The sequence below is a fragment of the Eupeodes corollae genome, chromosome 1 (genome assembly GCF_945859685.1).
Source record: "Eupeodes corollae chromosome 1, idEupCoro1.1, whole genome shotgun sequence".
NCBI classification, from domain to species: Eukaryota; Metazoa; Arthropoda; class Insecta; order Diptera; family Syrphidae; genus Eupeodes; species Eupeodes corollae.
The window spans coordinates 74,963,644-74,980,965 of NC_079147.1; the positions used below are offsets into that span (position 1 = coordinate 74,963,644).

General features: G+C 33.1%; 1 protein-coding gene across 1 annotated transcript in view; it reads left to right on the forward strand.

Moving 5' to 3' along the window:
• Nucleotides 1–17,113, forward strand: part of LOC129938442 (adenylosuccinate synthetase) — a 28,116-nt gene extending 11,003 nt beyond the window's left edge. Inside the window, exons 2-7 of the mRNA XM_056046002.1 lie at nt 1,394–1,496; nt 15,104–15,383; nt 15,450–15,524; nt 15,591–15,876; nt 15,936–16,120; nt 16,200–17,113. Coding sequence (XP_055901977.1) covers nt 1,394–1,496; nt 15,104–15,383; nt 15,450–15,524; nt 15,591–15,876; nt 15,936–16,120; nt 16,200–16,440 — 1,170 coding nt within the window. The 3' untranslated portion in view covers nt 16,441–17,113. The remainder of the gene's footprint in view (nt 1–1,393; nt 1,497–15,103; nt 15,384–15,449; nt 15,525–15,590; nt 15,877–15,935; nt 16,121–16,199) is intronic.
• The last annotated feature ends 209 nt before the right edge of the window (nt 17,114–17,322 follow it).

The window sequence follows — 17,322 nt, forward strand, 5'->3', positions numbered from 1 at the left end:
AGAAAACTCACCTATAAGAATTACAGCCAACATATTGAATATTAATAACTGATTTCATAATGAAGATTTTCAAATATTAAAATTATTGGTTTCAAAAATCCAACCTTAAGTGAAGTTGGAGACAAGGTTCGGTTAGGTTAAAGTGGCTGTCCATGATGGAAACGGACACACTTAGTCCAGTTTAATGGCCCATTGCGATACCACATAAAATTTGAGGCTTCCTCCTAAGCTCAATGAAACCAGTTTGAGTCCTTTACGAAGCGTGAGAGGCTGATTATGCTGATATGATTTAGATCGTTTAGACTGTTCAAGGAGAATTCTCCTAGGTAATTCTTGCAGATTTGAGCTAGAGCTAGAACAGGGTATGTACAGAGAAGGTGAAGAACAGTTTTATCCTCTTCCTCGTCCCTACAGCTTCTGCAAGTCATTTTAGAGTATGCCTAGTCCTATTAGACAGTGTCCGGTTATGACACCTATTATCGAGCTTATATACGATCTGCTTAGAGACAGCCAGTACCTTGAACTTTTTAATTCTAGTGTTGGTCAGATGTTTTTTGTGACCAGATACATGGTTTTGTTGTTCCACCTGGTGTTTGCCTTCTTCATAGCGTCTTTCATTAGCAACAGTTTACAAGTAGCGATTGGTATGCCAGTATGTGCCAAAGGTTGTAGGATGGGCGGTACCCATATGAATATCAAACTCTTGTGCAATCTCCATTAGAGACGATCGACAGTTATGGACTGTTATAGAGTTTGTAGAGACAGAGTCCAGAGATTTGATACCTGACTATCTGAGAAAATACGGATATATGGTTTTCTTTTAGCCAGGACAAGACTTCTTTTATCGCCAAAAGTTCCGCCTGGAACACGCTACAATGATTGGGAAGGCGAAATGAGGGACTTAATTTCAATCGTTCAGAGTACATACCTCCACCAACCCCTTCTTTTGTTTTTGAACCATCTGTATAAAAATGGATCGACCCATCTTCCAAGAATGCCCTATCTCTGGAAGTTTCTGTCGAATTGCAGTTGAGGGATGGTTTAGTCTGTGTGCTTTGGAATTGATTCGAAATACCTAAGAATTACGGAGTGGCCAATGTTGTTGTTAGTCCACTGCGACGAAGCTTTGAGGTGAATAGCAGAGAGTTGGATACAATAAATAAGTAAATTAATTTCTCACTGCGATTATAGTTATGTTTTTCAATTTCATAGTCATATGGAAGTCTATATTAAAAGTAGTTTACCTTTAACTACATTCATTTAGAATTTTTCGCCCATGACATGTTAAATTAGGATAGTTTTTATTATTTTTATTTGAATACATACAACAAATCAAAAGCCATTAACAGAATCAATTAATATACAATCAATATTTTATTGTTTATCATTTTAGGGTGGAAACAACGCTGGACACACTGTCGTCGCTAATGGGACAGAATTCGATTTTCATCTATTACCAAGTGGCGTTGTAAATGAAAAATGTATTTCCGTCATCGGTAAGTTAAACATCATTATAATGTATACACATCGTACACCAATAAAATTAATTAAAACTGTTCTGAGAGCATTTATGTATGTTGTCACATTTGGCGCATTTGTCTTGTGCCCATACAAAAATTAAATATATCTACGTAGGTATACACTTTTTTGTACAATATATTGAAATCGATTCATAAAAAGATTAGATACACTTTATATAAAGATGAGGCATACAATAAAAAGTCAATAAGAAAGAGTTCAATAGAGCTTTTACGTGAGTGTCATTGTTGAAAAAGAAAAAAAAACATAACTATCAGAAGAATGTCGTCAGTGTGATTGAAATGCAAGGCGGGCATCGGTGCATGAAGTTTTTGACCTTCTAATGAAAGCAAGAAAGAAGGACGCTCGCTCATATGGTTCCGATGCAGCAGCTAAAGTGGGCGTTCGTAAGCACATTTTCGTTTTCATTTTTATTTCTTCTTCGTTTTTCGTTTTTGTTTTCATTTGCAATTGCCAGAAAACTTTCTGGCGGCAATAAAATGTTTAGCCAAGGCATTTGAAACCTTGACATTCTGAGACAAATACTGCATTGTTACTCATGTGATAAAGAGATATAAAAATATTATTTTATTCCAAAACGTCACTAAATAAATTTAATTATACACTGCCCCCAACACTGGCATCGACTATAGTCTCGTGTGCAATTTTTCTAACAACGTAAACAGTGTCCATAATTGGGTGACAAACGGGGCAATGATGATGACGAATTGTGGCGCGTGACAAGCACCCCGACCTCGTGGTATAGCTTGGATATTTTCATATAATAAATTTTACTTGACAAATGTGTGAAAAGCTATTTGTTAAGTTAGAAATGTTTCTTTTTTTTACAAGTTAGAAGGGTTAACACATCCACTTTCTTAAATCAATGTCTTAATGTGCATTTTAGGGGCAATTTGAATATTCTAGATTTAGTCAGTTGCATGTGAATTCAGGGTAAAAACAATTGTTTAGATATTGAATCAACTACGATCATTTAAAGCGTAATTACAATGTTGTATAAGTTTATGAATAGCTAGTTTAATGCTGTATATACCACTAAATTCTGAATACTCTTAGAGGAAATAAAATTACTCATTCCAGTAAAACTAATCCCAAAAGAACTAGAAAAAAGTCAATAAGTTAATAGTTGTAGGCAAAGATAATGTTTATTTCTTACATTTTCAAAAATGAGGCAGTTAAAACCAGATTAACCTGTTGGTTCCAATATAATGATATAAAATGCTTATTATATAAAATGTGTGTTGTTTTATTTTTTCTTTCAAAATTTATTGTTTTTCTTTTGTACTTGACCAAAGTTCAATTTGATAGGAATTTCGATTCGATGATCTTTCTCTTGAGACACAGACGAAAATAATTTTTTTTTCTTGCTTTGTTTAAATAATAACAAAATTAAGAAAAAGAATTGATTCGCCAAATTATACAACACCTATTTTAAAGTAGAAAATCACTATTGATTTTTTTTTTGCAAAACGGAAATGGGGATATAGCTAAAACTGAGTCTAAGACACTATAAAATATGTGCTTTGGTGATCAAAGGTCGAATGGCAATTTTTTTACCCATTTTTTTTTAAGTGTAATATCTTATTATTATATTATTTTCGAAAACATATGAAAAATATATAATATTTTAGTAAATTAAAAGTTTTATTGGAACTTGTCCAAAAAATAAGCATTTGCATTAAGATGGTTTATACAAAAATTATTATTTTTATATTTTTTATTATTTATTATAAGGCGTATTTTATTGTTAAATTATAGCTAGTGCAGTAATGGAAAGTGTGAATAAAACATAATATGTTCACTATTATATGCACTCTTATTTTAAATCTCTAAGTTGGTATCTGTGTTGTTTTTATGTAAAGTTGAATAAGAGTTCAAGTTAATGTGTACATACAGGTCCAGTCAGAATAGAGTTGAGAATGAATGACATAAGAGTGCCTGTCCAAATTAAATTTTTAATGTTAGGTGCAAGCAGTGAGACAGGTAGATTATATGTGATTGAAAAAGAGAAGGGTAGATTACAACCCAAATGCAAACAATATTCTTGGATTCAACTTGAAAGATTTTGTATTGTATGAGTGAAAGATAGATAGATTTCAAGGGTGTGAGATAGGGATGTGCAGATTGATTTTCTCTTCATCGTATGGACACAACGAACATAATAAGAGATGATGTGTTGCTTGTCTCCATGTTTGCAATATTATGTATTTTTATGTTTATTTTTAAAAATAAAAACGATTATAGTTTTCTTAAAAATTAACAATTTATTAAAACTTTGTGTTACAAACAATACGAATTACGAATTCAACCGACTGGAAGAAAGGCGCACGTCCTATGCCGTTTGCAGTACCCATGATTTGGACTGAACAGCGAGATCACGTTTCGGATTGCTATTTTTGTCTCACTGACATAAACGGTATAAAATACAAGAACAAAAAACTGTTATTTACCCTAAGTTATCTTCGGCTATAAGACCAGTCTCTAGTTGTAAAAAATTGCCAGAACTATTACTAGTTGCAACTACGTCTGTTGAGAATGACCATTCACACCACTTCAGGTAAATGTGTTAACGAGGACGATGACTTTCAATTTAAAGGAATCGCAAACGTGCCACATTTTATAACTCAAGGAGACTAAAATGATTTAGTTCGGAATGTAAATTAATCCAAAAAACAATCAGAAAATGTTGTTGCAAATTTGTTGGGTAACCACAAGAGTGACAGCTACAGGGAGTTGGTTAGCGAGCTGTTAATGACATATGAAGCTTGCAACATGTCACTTAAGATCCACTTTTTAGACTCCCACCTGAATTTTTTTCCTAACAATTTAGAGCCTGTCAGCAACGAGCACTGTGAGAGGTTCCAAATATGTTAGCGGATTTATGCTGGGCAATTAAAAAGGAACAACCAGAAACGAAACATGGAAGAAAATGTAAGATTTATTAAGTCATTTATAAAAAAAATACAGCTTTAATTAACAAGATCTGTGTTATTTCGCAATATTTTAAATTTCTCAATAAAATAAAATCTTTGGCCAACTAAAGCAAAAAATATCAAAAAAGTCCGTGTGACAAAAAAAAGTTAAAATTTTGTTGACCAGTGTTATTACGGCCAATATTCAATTGTATTAACTTTTAAATATAAAAACTGTATATGTACAAAAGTTGAAATGGATTTAAATTTAAAAAATAAACATAGAAAAAGTACTAATTTTTTTTAGCAAATTTTGAATTTTTGGCGGTTTGTAAAAGTACAAGAGGATAGTAATATTATTAACTTAGTAATAAATTGACAAGCCCTTCTTTTTAATATCGGTTGCTTATCTATTTAAAGAAGAATGTACTCATTGGTGATTTCACCTCCAATATTTTGTCATTCGCTAACACCTACAACAGTAATGGAGCCCAAGATAATAATTCCTGTGCCACCAACTTCTCTTTTGAAATTGTAGGCTTTCGTCTTGTAATTAGAATGTTGTAATTAATTAATTTATTTATTTTCATCATCAATTAGAGATTATAGTTAATCTTACAGACTAGCGAAATACAAAATTACTCACTCGAGTTGGAACATGCAAATTTGTAACAGACAATAAAAACGGACAGTCAATATGATAGGATAAAATATCTTTAATAAACATTATGGTTTTCTAAGGTCTGAATGCCAAGAAGTTGACGTTGAGTATTATAAGGTGGCATATCATCAACGTTCCATCTAAGTTTATAAATAACTATTATTGTAAATTTTCTTTGAATTTTATCAATTCTAACAGAATGAGTTTTGTAAAACGGATTCCATACCACACAGCAGTACTCCTGAACTGATCTAACATAAGCAATGTTTTTAAGGTATGGGGATCACTTAGACTTTTAGAGTTGTGGAAAATAAATCCAAGCATAGATTTGGCTTCAGTAGTACCCGTTGCACGATGGTTAGTGCGTTGGACTGTCATGCAAGGGGTCTTGGGTTCAATCCCTGCCTGTGCCATCTTAATTTAAAAAAAAAAACTAATTTTCGCGGGTACTGCCTCTTGCGAGGAATTGACAAATTCTCCAAGAGTAATTCTTGTCATAAAAAAATGCTTTCTCAAATTAGTCGTTCGGATTCGGCCTAAAATTGTAGGTCCCTTCGATTTCTGACAACAGTACTCGCACACAGGAATGGTTGAGAGTTGTAAGTCACTAGGCCCTGGTTCACAACGGACTGTTGCGCCACCCAATTTAATTTAATAGATTTGGCCTTACTAACTATGAATTCTAAATGATTAGCGAAGTTGAATTTAGAGTCAAAAATGACTCCCAGGTCTTTTTTGATTTTACACCATGTTGATAAGCTTTGAAGATCTTTTTGAATAAGCACACGGTCAACCGGATCCTTAATGCATCTCAGAAATTTGAGATCATCGGCAAATATCAATAAAAAAGAATTTAAGAGAAAATCAGGTAGATCATTTATGAATATAAGAAAGAAAAGTGGTCCAAGATTGCTACCTTGAGGAACACCCGAGGAAACATCTATTGAACTTGAGACGATCGAATCAATACGGACGTATTGAATGCGTCCTACGAGATATGAACCAATTTAGCAAGTTAGAATGTATACCTAGTTTTTCCAGTTTATGAATTAAAATTTGATGGTGGACTCTGTCAAATTCTTTTACAAAAACGTTATGTATGACATCGACTTGATATCTTTTTTTTAGATTATTTAAAACAAAGTTAGAGAAAATTGTAAGATTTGTAGAAGTTGATCTCCCGGATACAAATCCTTCTTGAAATAGGGATATAATCTCTTTTAATAAAAACGAAAGCTTATTGCAAACAATTTTTTCAAAACGTTTTGGTGTTACGGATAACTAGCAAATCGGGCGATAGTTGGATATGTCCTGTTTTGGACCACTTTTATGAAAAGGAGTTATAAAAACGTTTTCCATTCGGAAAGAAATATACCTTTCCGAAGTGATCTGTTAAAAATAAAACATAGTATTCGAGACAGGGAAGGCGTACAATTCTATAAAATAATGGGAGGAATTTCGTCTGGACCGGCATTCTTATCGTCATTCATGCCCAATAAAACTTTCTCAACCTCAGTTATGTTAAAACTTAAGTGACCAATGTTAACCGTATTATTATATGGCGCCAAAGAGAAAGCATTATTGATATTTGAAACTAAATAATTAGATTTGAAAAATTTGGCAAAATTATTGTACTCCATACACTTTGGAATTCCATTATTATTTTTTTTATTTTTAATAAAAGTCCAAAAATACTTGCCATTCTTTTCTAATTTAGATTCCATTGAAAAAATATAGTTTTTATACAGACATTTATTTAACAAGTTGAAGCTCTTTTCAAGAGCAATGTATTCAACTTTCCAATTGGCATGTCAACATCGTAGGTTTTATAAAAGCTTACGGGAAGTCTATATTTTAATCCTTAAGATTGTTTTTTGTGGTCGGAATTGGAGAGAGTGCCTGAAAGACTTCTCAGGAATTTTTAATTTCTTAAGATATAATTAACGGAAGCAGTGTAAAAAATATCAGTAGAAGCAGTGCTTGCCATTATAGGTCGATAACCAAAACGGTAATTGGCAGGCTTTAAAGCTGAGGTCGATTATTTTGAGGGAAACTACTTTTTTTTAAACTTACATATATTACGGTGAAATGAATGAAACAACAATGAATACAAAATATTATATAGTTTTTGTCTTATGGTGTTTTATGCTTATAAAAGAACTTATGGCACCACTAGGTAGGTTTGTTTTTTTTTCCAACCAGTGCTTATTTTGCGAATGGTAACACTTAGCCTTATGTCTGATTTGACAGATAATTAGTTTTATCCTTCCGCTGAACAAATATGGTTGTGTATACGCTTGAACAACGATGGGAAATATTGCCTGCGATTGACTTAATAGACAAGATGGGTGTATTAATCAACGCAGAAAATCGGCGATAGTACAATCGCATTTCTTTTCTGATGCATTTGTGAACGCACTCCCAATGCCGAATGTCTGCAGTAAACAAAAAGGTCAGACTTAGTGCGATTTGTATGTAAAGAGTTCATAAACGTCTGAGAAAAATGGCTGCCAAACAAATTTTGTTGAACTTCATTTTTGACTTGCTTACCGAAAAAGAAAAGAAAATTATAATTGGCATTAATATCTTGCAAAGAAAAAACAGAAAGAAAACCATTTTTAAGCTCAAAAAATTATCGCATATTGCCAAAAAATGCATTCTTCATGATGGTGATTTCAGAGTATCCTGGCTATATATTCCGTAGTCATTTTAGGATGTCGAGGTCCACATTCAATGTAAGCTTCTTTGTGATTATTATACATTATAAATAATTTAAATGTTAATTTCCATAGTTTGTTGAAGACGAGTTGAAAATATTGTGGAAAACAAAACAAACTGGTCGACCGTTTGTTGTTTTTCTTCTTGATTCGTTTATAGGTAGTCATCATGTTCTCAAATTTTGTTTTGCATCATCGACTTCAATGTCTAAAAATAGATCGATTTCCTTTATCCCGAATAGATGCATCCTCCACAATATAATTTCCAGAATTGAATTCCATTTTCATGCTTATTCGCTTTGTAATTAAAAGTTTAATTTGGTTAGTTTTACAGTACTTTCATCATCCCTTTAAAAACAATAATTTAAATTATTTTAATCAAAAAATTAACAAAATATTTGCCATTCTTTACGAGTCAGTGCCACTTCGTCCTTCTTGTTGTTGTAAAAATGTTTTTAATAATTCCCGCTCTTTCTGCAGCCAAACAAAATCAGCTGCACAATCAACGGTAGGTACTGCAGTTCGAATAGGTTAGTTCGATCGAAAATCTGACTTATGCACCTAACGAAGTTCTTAGTTAGGCTGAAGTTTAATACACCCGATGCCAATTTTGCCAAAAAAAACTCATCTTTTCAGATAAAGCTCATATTGGTCTAGACACATGTAAACAAGCAAAATTGTCGCATTTGGGATACAGAAAACCCGTACGCTTACATTGAAAAGCCGATACACCAAAAACGAGTCACTGTTTGGTACGGATTTTGGCCCAAAGCCATAATTAGGCCATTTTTCGAACATGAGCAAGGAGTGGCCGTTACAGTCAATGACGATCGTTATCGGGCCATTTTGTACACATTTTTGTTCACAAAAATTGAAAAGGAGGATTTTGGCAACATTAGGTTACAACAGGACGGGGCGCTACGTGCCACACAGCCTAAGCTATACTCGATGTTTTGCGCCCTGTTTAAAAAAAAAGTTATTGGGCGGATCCTAACTAACAAAACAAAATGTTTACAGTGCCGTGCACCCAATTTCAAATTTCAATTTTCGATTATTATGTGTTCTTTAAATAAATGCGGCCTTCTTTTTTTTTTCTTTTACATTGAAATCTAGCCAACTTCACTTTAAAATCATAATAGTAACATAGGGCACCGTCATTTTTTCATTAAAGAAAGCAAAAAGCACAAAACCACAAAATCGATCGTGCACATAATTAGAAACGAACCTTGTTTTGAGACTTTCAAGATTAAAAAGTTATTTTTTGGCATTGTAAGTTACACTTTTGTATCTAGCTTTTTCGACAATTGAATTTTAATTGTTTAGTAAAGTCATCAAAATGGAAAAAAAAAAACAAATCATGTGACGTAAAGACTCGACGTCAAATTTTGAGGCATCATAAAGAAGATTTCTAACATTTTGTGGCGTTGGTACGATCAAAAAGAATTGGAGGTCATATGGACAGGATTCAATATTGCCGAATCCTTGAGAATGTTATGCTGCCGTACGCGGAAGAAAATCTTCCCATAGTATGGAAACTTCAACAAGACACGGCCAGTTACACTTAAAAATGCTTCGAAGACAAATCCATCACTCTTTTGGACTGGCTGTCGTGCAGCCAGTAAAACATATGGCAGCACCTAAAAATAAAAATGAGCTAAAAAAAAATTGGAAATGTTCTATACGTCGATCAAAGACGAGGTTAGATTTCGTTATGTTCTCTTTTATTCATTTTTAATATGATATACCATACATATGTACATATTTATATTATTACATATTATATACTTAAGTATTTTAGGAGTTGCCAGAAGGGCAATATAATATTTATGTATAACAATAATAAATTATAAATATAACATCTCCCCTTTTGAAAAGGGCTTAAAAATTTATAAGCTTGAACCGAAAATATTTGGCTTTCTTATTTCTCTACCGTAGCGCGTTACATAACCCGATCGATTTGTTGAAGTTGCATTGTTTGGTTTCTCGATTTTCTTAACTTCAAGTGGTTTAGTTGATTGTTGTAAAGTTCTCATGTTTTTATTTGAAACCGTATCTGATCGATCTGCAGCAATGGGAGTAGAGGTTCGATCATAAATTAAAGGAGGATGGAAGGACCTTCTTATATGTTCAGTGTTTCTCCGGATTTTCCTTCCGTTTTCATTTTGTATTATGTACGATCGCGGTGAGAAATGTTTGCCTACTATTTTTGCTGGTTCCCAAGAATTCCCATTTTTGAAGACTACATTTTCGTCCTTACTAAAGTTTACCTCACTTCTTTTCCTTCCCAAATTATGAGCTTGAGTGTATTTCATTTGATGCTCATAAGATTTTTGGTAGATATTTGAAATTATCTTAGGCTGTAACGCTTCAATACTTATGGGAAGTTTGGTCCTTAAATTTCTGCTCATTAAAATTTCCGAGGGTGAATAACCTAAAGTTGAAAGAGGAGTTGCCCTATATTCTAACAGAGCAGTGTGAATATCAGTACCCTGTTCACATGCTTTTCGAAGTATCTGCTTTGCAATATGAACTCCTTTTTCGGCTAAACCATTTGATCGTGGATAACGAGGGCTTGAGAAACTAAAATTAAAATTCCAACTTTTAGCAAAACTTTTTAATTCATAGGAACTGAACGGTTGGTTATCCGAAACCACCACTTCCGGAATTCCATGGGTACTAAAAATCTTTTTAAGTGCGATTATAACACTGCTTCCAGTTTTGTTTGGAATAGATTTAATTTCCAACCATTTAGACAAATAATCTACTAATATCAAATAAGATCTACCTCCAAAGTCAAGTAAATCACAACCAATTTTTTGAAAAGGATGAGTGGGAATGGGATGTGGAATTAAATTATGGTGGCTATTGCTAGCTCTGAACTTTTCACAAGTGCGACATTTAAAAACTACATTTTCGATGTCTCGATTCATCATAGGCCAATATAAAATTCGTTTAGCCCTTGCTTTAGTTTTGCTAACACCTATGTGTGACTCATGCAAAATACTAAGCATTTCTTGCACTAAGCTTTGTGGGACAAAGATGCGATCATCATAGAAAAGTAATCCATCTTCAAAATATAAGTGGTCTTTAATATTCCAATAAAATTGTAATTCGTGTGATAAGGCATGTTTTGATTTTGGCCAACCATGTTTAAAGTGTTGTATAATAGACTGTGAAATGTTGTCATTTTGAATAGCTATTTTAAATTGTTCTTTTCTAGACTCGCTCAAGTTAACAGAGTGTACACAATCTCTAAATGAACTATCCATATTTATAGAATTATCGTCTAAAAAGTTTCGCGACAGTAGGTCTGCTACGTGAAGCAACTTGCCCGGTACATACTGTACATCTAAATCATATTTGAGGAGCTTAATTTTCATTTTCTGGAGCCTTGTGGAATGAATTTGACTCAGCTCTTTTGTCATAATAGACACTAATGGCTTGTGATCAGTATGTACAGTCACTTTTCTTCCGTAGATATACGCGTGAAACTTTTCACACGCATAAACTATGCCTAAAAACTCTTTCTCTATCTGTGCGTAGTTTACTTCTGTAGCTGTTAAACTCTTTGATGCAAAACATATTGGCTTTCTATTTTGAAATAAGCAACACCCTAGACCATTTTTAGATGCATCAGTTTGAAGAACTATAGGTTCATTAGGAGAAAAACTATGCAAGGAGGTAGCCCTTGCTAGCTTATCTTTAATTTCATTAAGAATCTGAGAATTCTTTTCCGTCCAAACAAATTCTACATTCTTGCGAAGCAATTCTCTTAAAGGTGCATTTATTTCCGCAAAATTAGGCACAAAGGATCTTAAAAAATTCAAAGTTCCGAAAATTTTTTGTAAATCCTTTTTATTCTCAGGATTTTTAATTCCTTGAATAGCTTTTATTCTTTCTGGGTCAGGTGATAACCCATCCTTAGAGTAAACGTGTCCCAAATACTTTACCTGCTCTACTTTATACTGCAGCTTATGAGGGTTAAATTTTACATTTATTTCTCTAGCTCGCTGCAAAACTCTTTCTAAATTTTCATCGTGTTCCTTTTCTGTTCGACCGCCTACTAAAATATCGTCGATATATACAAAACATCCTGGCAGACATCCAAAATATTTTTCATTAATTTTTTGAAATTTTTCAGGTGCTATATTTACACCGAAAGGCAACACATTAAAATGATAGCAACCAAATGGAGTGCTAAAAACAGTAAGATTTTTGGATTTTGCATCTAATTCTAGCTGCCAAAATCCTTCTTTTAAATCCAGGACTGAAAAATGCTTCATGTCTCTCATAACAAAACAAAAATCTTCAATTTTGGGAATGAGAAAATGTTCATGTTTTATATTTATATTCAATTCTTTAGGATCTAAGCATATTCGTAGAGTACCATTAGGCTTCTCCACAACGACCAGGTTATGACACCATTCCGTAGGAGAGTCTATCTTCGTGATAATTTTCTTTCTTTCCATACCTTTTAAAGTTTCTTTTAATCTATCTCTAAGGCTGATCGGAATACGTCTAGGAGGACGATGGCAAGGAATGGTACCCGACTTAACCTCAATTGAACACTTATCAGGAAACCGACCTATCCCGCTGAAGACATCTACGTTTCGCTTTATTAAATTATCTTTTTGACTATCTGACATTGCAAGTGCATTTACTCTATTTATCAAATTAAATTCAATACAAGACCTAAGACCGAGAATGGGTTTCGAATTTACATTGGCAACCACAAATCTAGTATTCAAACATTTCTCCTTATAAGTGGTAGGTATGACAATTTCACCTACCGTCTCGAGCGCGAACCCACCATATGCTTCCAGATTGATCTTAGACGACTTCAATTTAATATTTAATTTTTTAAATAAACTCAATGGCAGCACATTAACATCTGCTCCGCTATCTAATTTAAAATTAAAGAAATTGTTACCAACCTTCAACGTCTCCACCCAAATCGATTCCGTGCTATTGATCTCTCTAACTGTATCAATATGTTCAGTATAATAATCTGAGTAATCACTTTCGTCTTGCTCAATTATTTCGCGCACATAAGCATTTTTATTGCAAGCGGAATGAAAATGACCGCGTTTATTACAAGCCAAACATTTTTTGTTGTACGCTGGACAGTAACCATATCTATGTTTTTTGTTACATTTTTTACATTTCATATTTTCATTATATTTCTTACTTAAATTACTGTTCTTCTTTACACTGCTATCTACACCTCTTGCACCACCAGTACCCTCTTCTCCGAATTTCGAAAACTGTTCTTTTCTCCGACCTGCACCCTCATCTCTGGACCCCGAAAACTGTTCATTGCGACCACCGGTAAATTTTCTTCTACGTATGTCATCGATACTACTATGACTCTGCATTGTCTTCACTTGACGTGCTGTCAATTCAGCCACCCGGCAAAACTCTATTGCTTTTGCCAAATCTAAATTGTCGATTTTTAGAAGCTGAGCCTGTACGTTTTGATCAGCTATACCAATAACAACTCGATCTCTAAGCATGGACTCTTTTTGTGTACCAAACTCACAACTTTCCACCAATTTAGATATGTCAGCCATAAAATGGTCAAACGGTTCACCTTCTCGTTGGCCCCTTGTATAAAAAACGTATCTTTCATATACCACGTTGCTACGAGGATTGCAATAACTTTCAAAAGCATCCATCACATTTTTAATAAGCTTGGAGTCACTTTCTGATAAAGCAAAAGTGGTGTACAGTTGGATCGCTTCCTCACCCGCACAGCTTAAGAATCTAGCCACCTGGACTTCCTCAATTTCTTTGTCTGTTTTGCTGGCCACTGTATAAATTTTATATAACTGTTTAAACTTTGCCCAATTTTCTTTTAAATTGCCGCTTAACACTAATGGATTAGGTTTTTTAAAATCCATTTTTTTTTCGGTTTATCACAGTGCCACGCTTTAAGTATACAGTACCAGTTCTTTTACAATTATAGAATTTTTATTAATTAAACGAAATCACAATTTATTTTTATTTTTTTTTCGCTTTTAAATTGCTTTCGACTGCGCCATGTTCTATACGTCGATCAAAGACGAGGTTAGATTTCGTTATGTTCTCTTTTATTCATTTTTAATATGATATACCATACATATGTACATATTTATATTATTACATATTATATACTTAAGTATTTTAGGAGTTGCCAGAAGGGCAATATAATATTTATGTATAACAATAATAAATTATAAATATAACATCTAATTTATTCCAAGAAATTCAGGATGTGTAGAAATCGATTGCAAAAAAAGTTGGTGAAGATTTGGTTAGCTCTATGCCCAGAAGATTGCAGTGTGTAATTGATAACCGTGGTTATTCGAACAATATTTAGTAAGATATTAAAAAATATTATAAAGCTAAAATGTAAAAAATAGGACCAACCACATATTTTTGTTTGTTTCATTATCGAAACTTTTTTCCATTTTTGCATAGATTTTTGAATCAATCAAAGTTTTCTTAAAATAGACGAATACAAGTTAAATACAAACATGTAACTTAAAATATTCCACGCAAGCGAATATAAGAGGAAGATTCATAACACATTTTAGCTATATAAACATAACTACATAGTATAATTAGCACTATTTTCAATTTAACACATACTAATCACAAATAAATGTCTACAATAAGACCTTGACCGGCATAAGATTTCAAGAATTTCGAGGTGATACTTTGTATCAATTCCGCAAACCTAATTGCGATTTCAAAGTAAAATAGGTTAAGCTAAAAGGCAAGTCCTTTCATTTATCTGTTCTAAAAAATTGAAAGCGCGCCAGAAAATCCATTGACTTTGACCTACAAAAGTAATTCTCTAGCACACCCCAATGTGCTTCAAGTCTCAAGTCTAAATCGATAATAGATGAGAAAATTTAATTTAATTTCGTTGGTTACGTTATGCCGTAATGATTTATTTTGTTTGTTGTCTGTTTATACTTGCTAATTAGCGGAACACATCAACAAAATAAGTTTGATTACATTACCCTGTACCCACTTGTCATGTGCCACTATAAAACTATAAAATTGGTTCTACTCAGTGACTTGTTCCGTCGTTAAGTGAAAAGAGACATGCAGGCTACACTCAACAAGCAAAAACTATAATTAGACTTATTACTTCGTGTTTAGGAACAAAATACTTCTATATTTTTTTTTTAAATAGGTTTCGTGTCCCATTGTACCATCTCATAATTAGTAAATACATGAATTTGAATTTAAATTTGTTTTTTTTTGTCTTTTTTTTATTATTATAGGTAATGGGGTTGTTATTCATTTGCCAAGCTTGTTCGAGGAGCTTCGTAAGAACGAGGAAAAGGGTTTGCATAAGTTGCAACACCGTTTGATCATTTCCGATCGTGCACATTTGGTATTTGACTTCCATCAACATGTCGATGGTATGCAGGAAGCCGAAAAGGGCGGAAAATCCCTTGGAACAACCAAGAAGGGTATTGGTCCAGCCTACTCTAGCAAAGCCACACGCAATGGCATCCGAGTAGGTGATTTGTTAAGTGACTTTAACTTATTCGCTGAGAAGTAAGCTTTATATTATATATTATATTATATTTTTAACAACTTTTTATTCAAATTACCATTCAATAGATTTAATTCAATTGTGGCGACACACGTGCGTCTGTTCCCCACAATATGCGTTGATGTCGAGGCCGAATTGAAAAGGTAAATAGAAATTTGGTTGAGTCATCGAGAGGATGTTGGTCCTGAGAGAGGAGTTTTGTGTTCTAGGTATAGAGAATACGCTGATATGGTGCGGCCATATGTTAAAGACACAGTATGCTTCCTACACACAGCCCTGCGCCAGGGTAAGACCATCTTGGTTGAGGGCGCCAATGCAGCTATGTTGGACATTGATTTTGGTACATATCCCTATGTAACTAGCAGTAATTGCAGTATTGGTGGTGTGCTAACTGGTTTGGGATTGCCACCACAAGCGATTGGAGATGTTATTGGAGTTGTTAAGGCCTATACAACTCGTGTAGGGGATGGACCATTCCCAACAGAGCAATTGAATGTAAGTTTTGAGTTAAGCTATAATACAAATTTAAATAACTGGAATTGAAAACTTTACAGGAGTATGGTGACCTCCTCCAGACTAGAGGCTTTGAAGTTGGTGTAACCACAAAGAGGAAACGTCGTTGTGGTTGGTTGGATATTGGCTTGTTAAAATACACCTCGTTGGTGAATGGCTACACATGCATTTGCTTAACAAAATTGGATATTCTTGATACATTTAAGGACATTCAAGTTGGCATTGGGTAAGTTATCTCTTCGATTCGAACATTTTAACCAATCGCAGTCCCCTAAAAATAAACACTTATTTTTATATATTTAAAGTTACAAAATCGATGGAAAAGATCTTGATCATTTCCCGGGTACAATTTCTGAACTAGAAAAAGCTGAAGTAATTTACACAACTCTTCCGGGTTGGAATTCCTGCACTGAGAACATTCGCGAATTCAAAGAACTACCAAAGAATGCACAAGATTACGTACGATTCATTGAAGCCCAACTGGATGTTCCAGTCCGATGGGTTGGTGTTGGAAAAGGACGTGAATCGATTATCAATGTTGATTAGTAGTTTATTAATATTGTATTTTACTTAATATTACCACTTCCTTGTCCCTTTAATCAACAAACTTAAACCATAGTAATGTAAGTAAATTTCAGGTAAACCCCTTCGCAAAATTGGGGGAAGATACACATTTTTTTCTAAGCCTCTCATTCTCAATGCATAATATTAAATTAAATTGAGAAGTGAAGCCCACATACATAAATGTACACATATTTTAGAAAATATTTTCTTTTTCAGTTTATTTTATTTTTCACAAAAAAAAACATACAATATATATTTATCAGTATACATAGACAAATATACAAAGAAAAAGCTTTTTTTTAATATTTCAAAGAAACATGATATAATTTTTGATGCCTTATTGTCTGACGATACACAGAAAACATAATTTTTAAAAACTGTTTGAAAAATGTTAACAATTAAAATTTTAACAAAATTGTACTTAATTATAAAAAAAAAAACATAAATAAAAATAAAAACAAGTTAGCAAGGAAAAAAGTTGCGTTTTGTTCCAATTGTAGCGGTTCGCTTGTTCGCACAAAGAAAAATTAAATCAAAAATCACCCGTTAATTTGTAAAACGCTTAAATAATTAATTGGTAATTGAAAGCTAGATAAGCTTGCATTGTGCTTGCATTCATTCTAAATAAAGTTACAGTTGAAAAAAGATTGTTTTTTTTTCCTAAACTCATTTAATTGTTTATGTTGCATTAATTTTCAATTCTTGTCCAAGTCTTGTTCTTTGTGATTTTATTTTTACCAAAAAGAACTTAAATGCAAATATATTTTTTTATTTCTATTTTTAAATTTCAAAATATCAATTATGATAGCAATATTTAAGAACTCTATTGCAAGAAAATGAATTCAACCATTAGTTAACATTAAA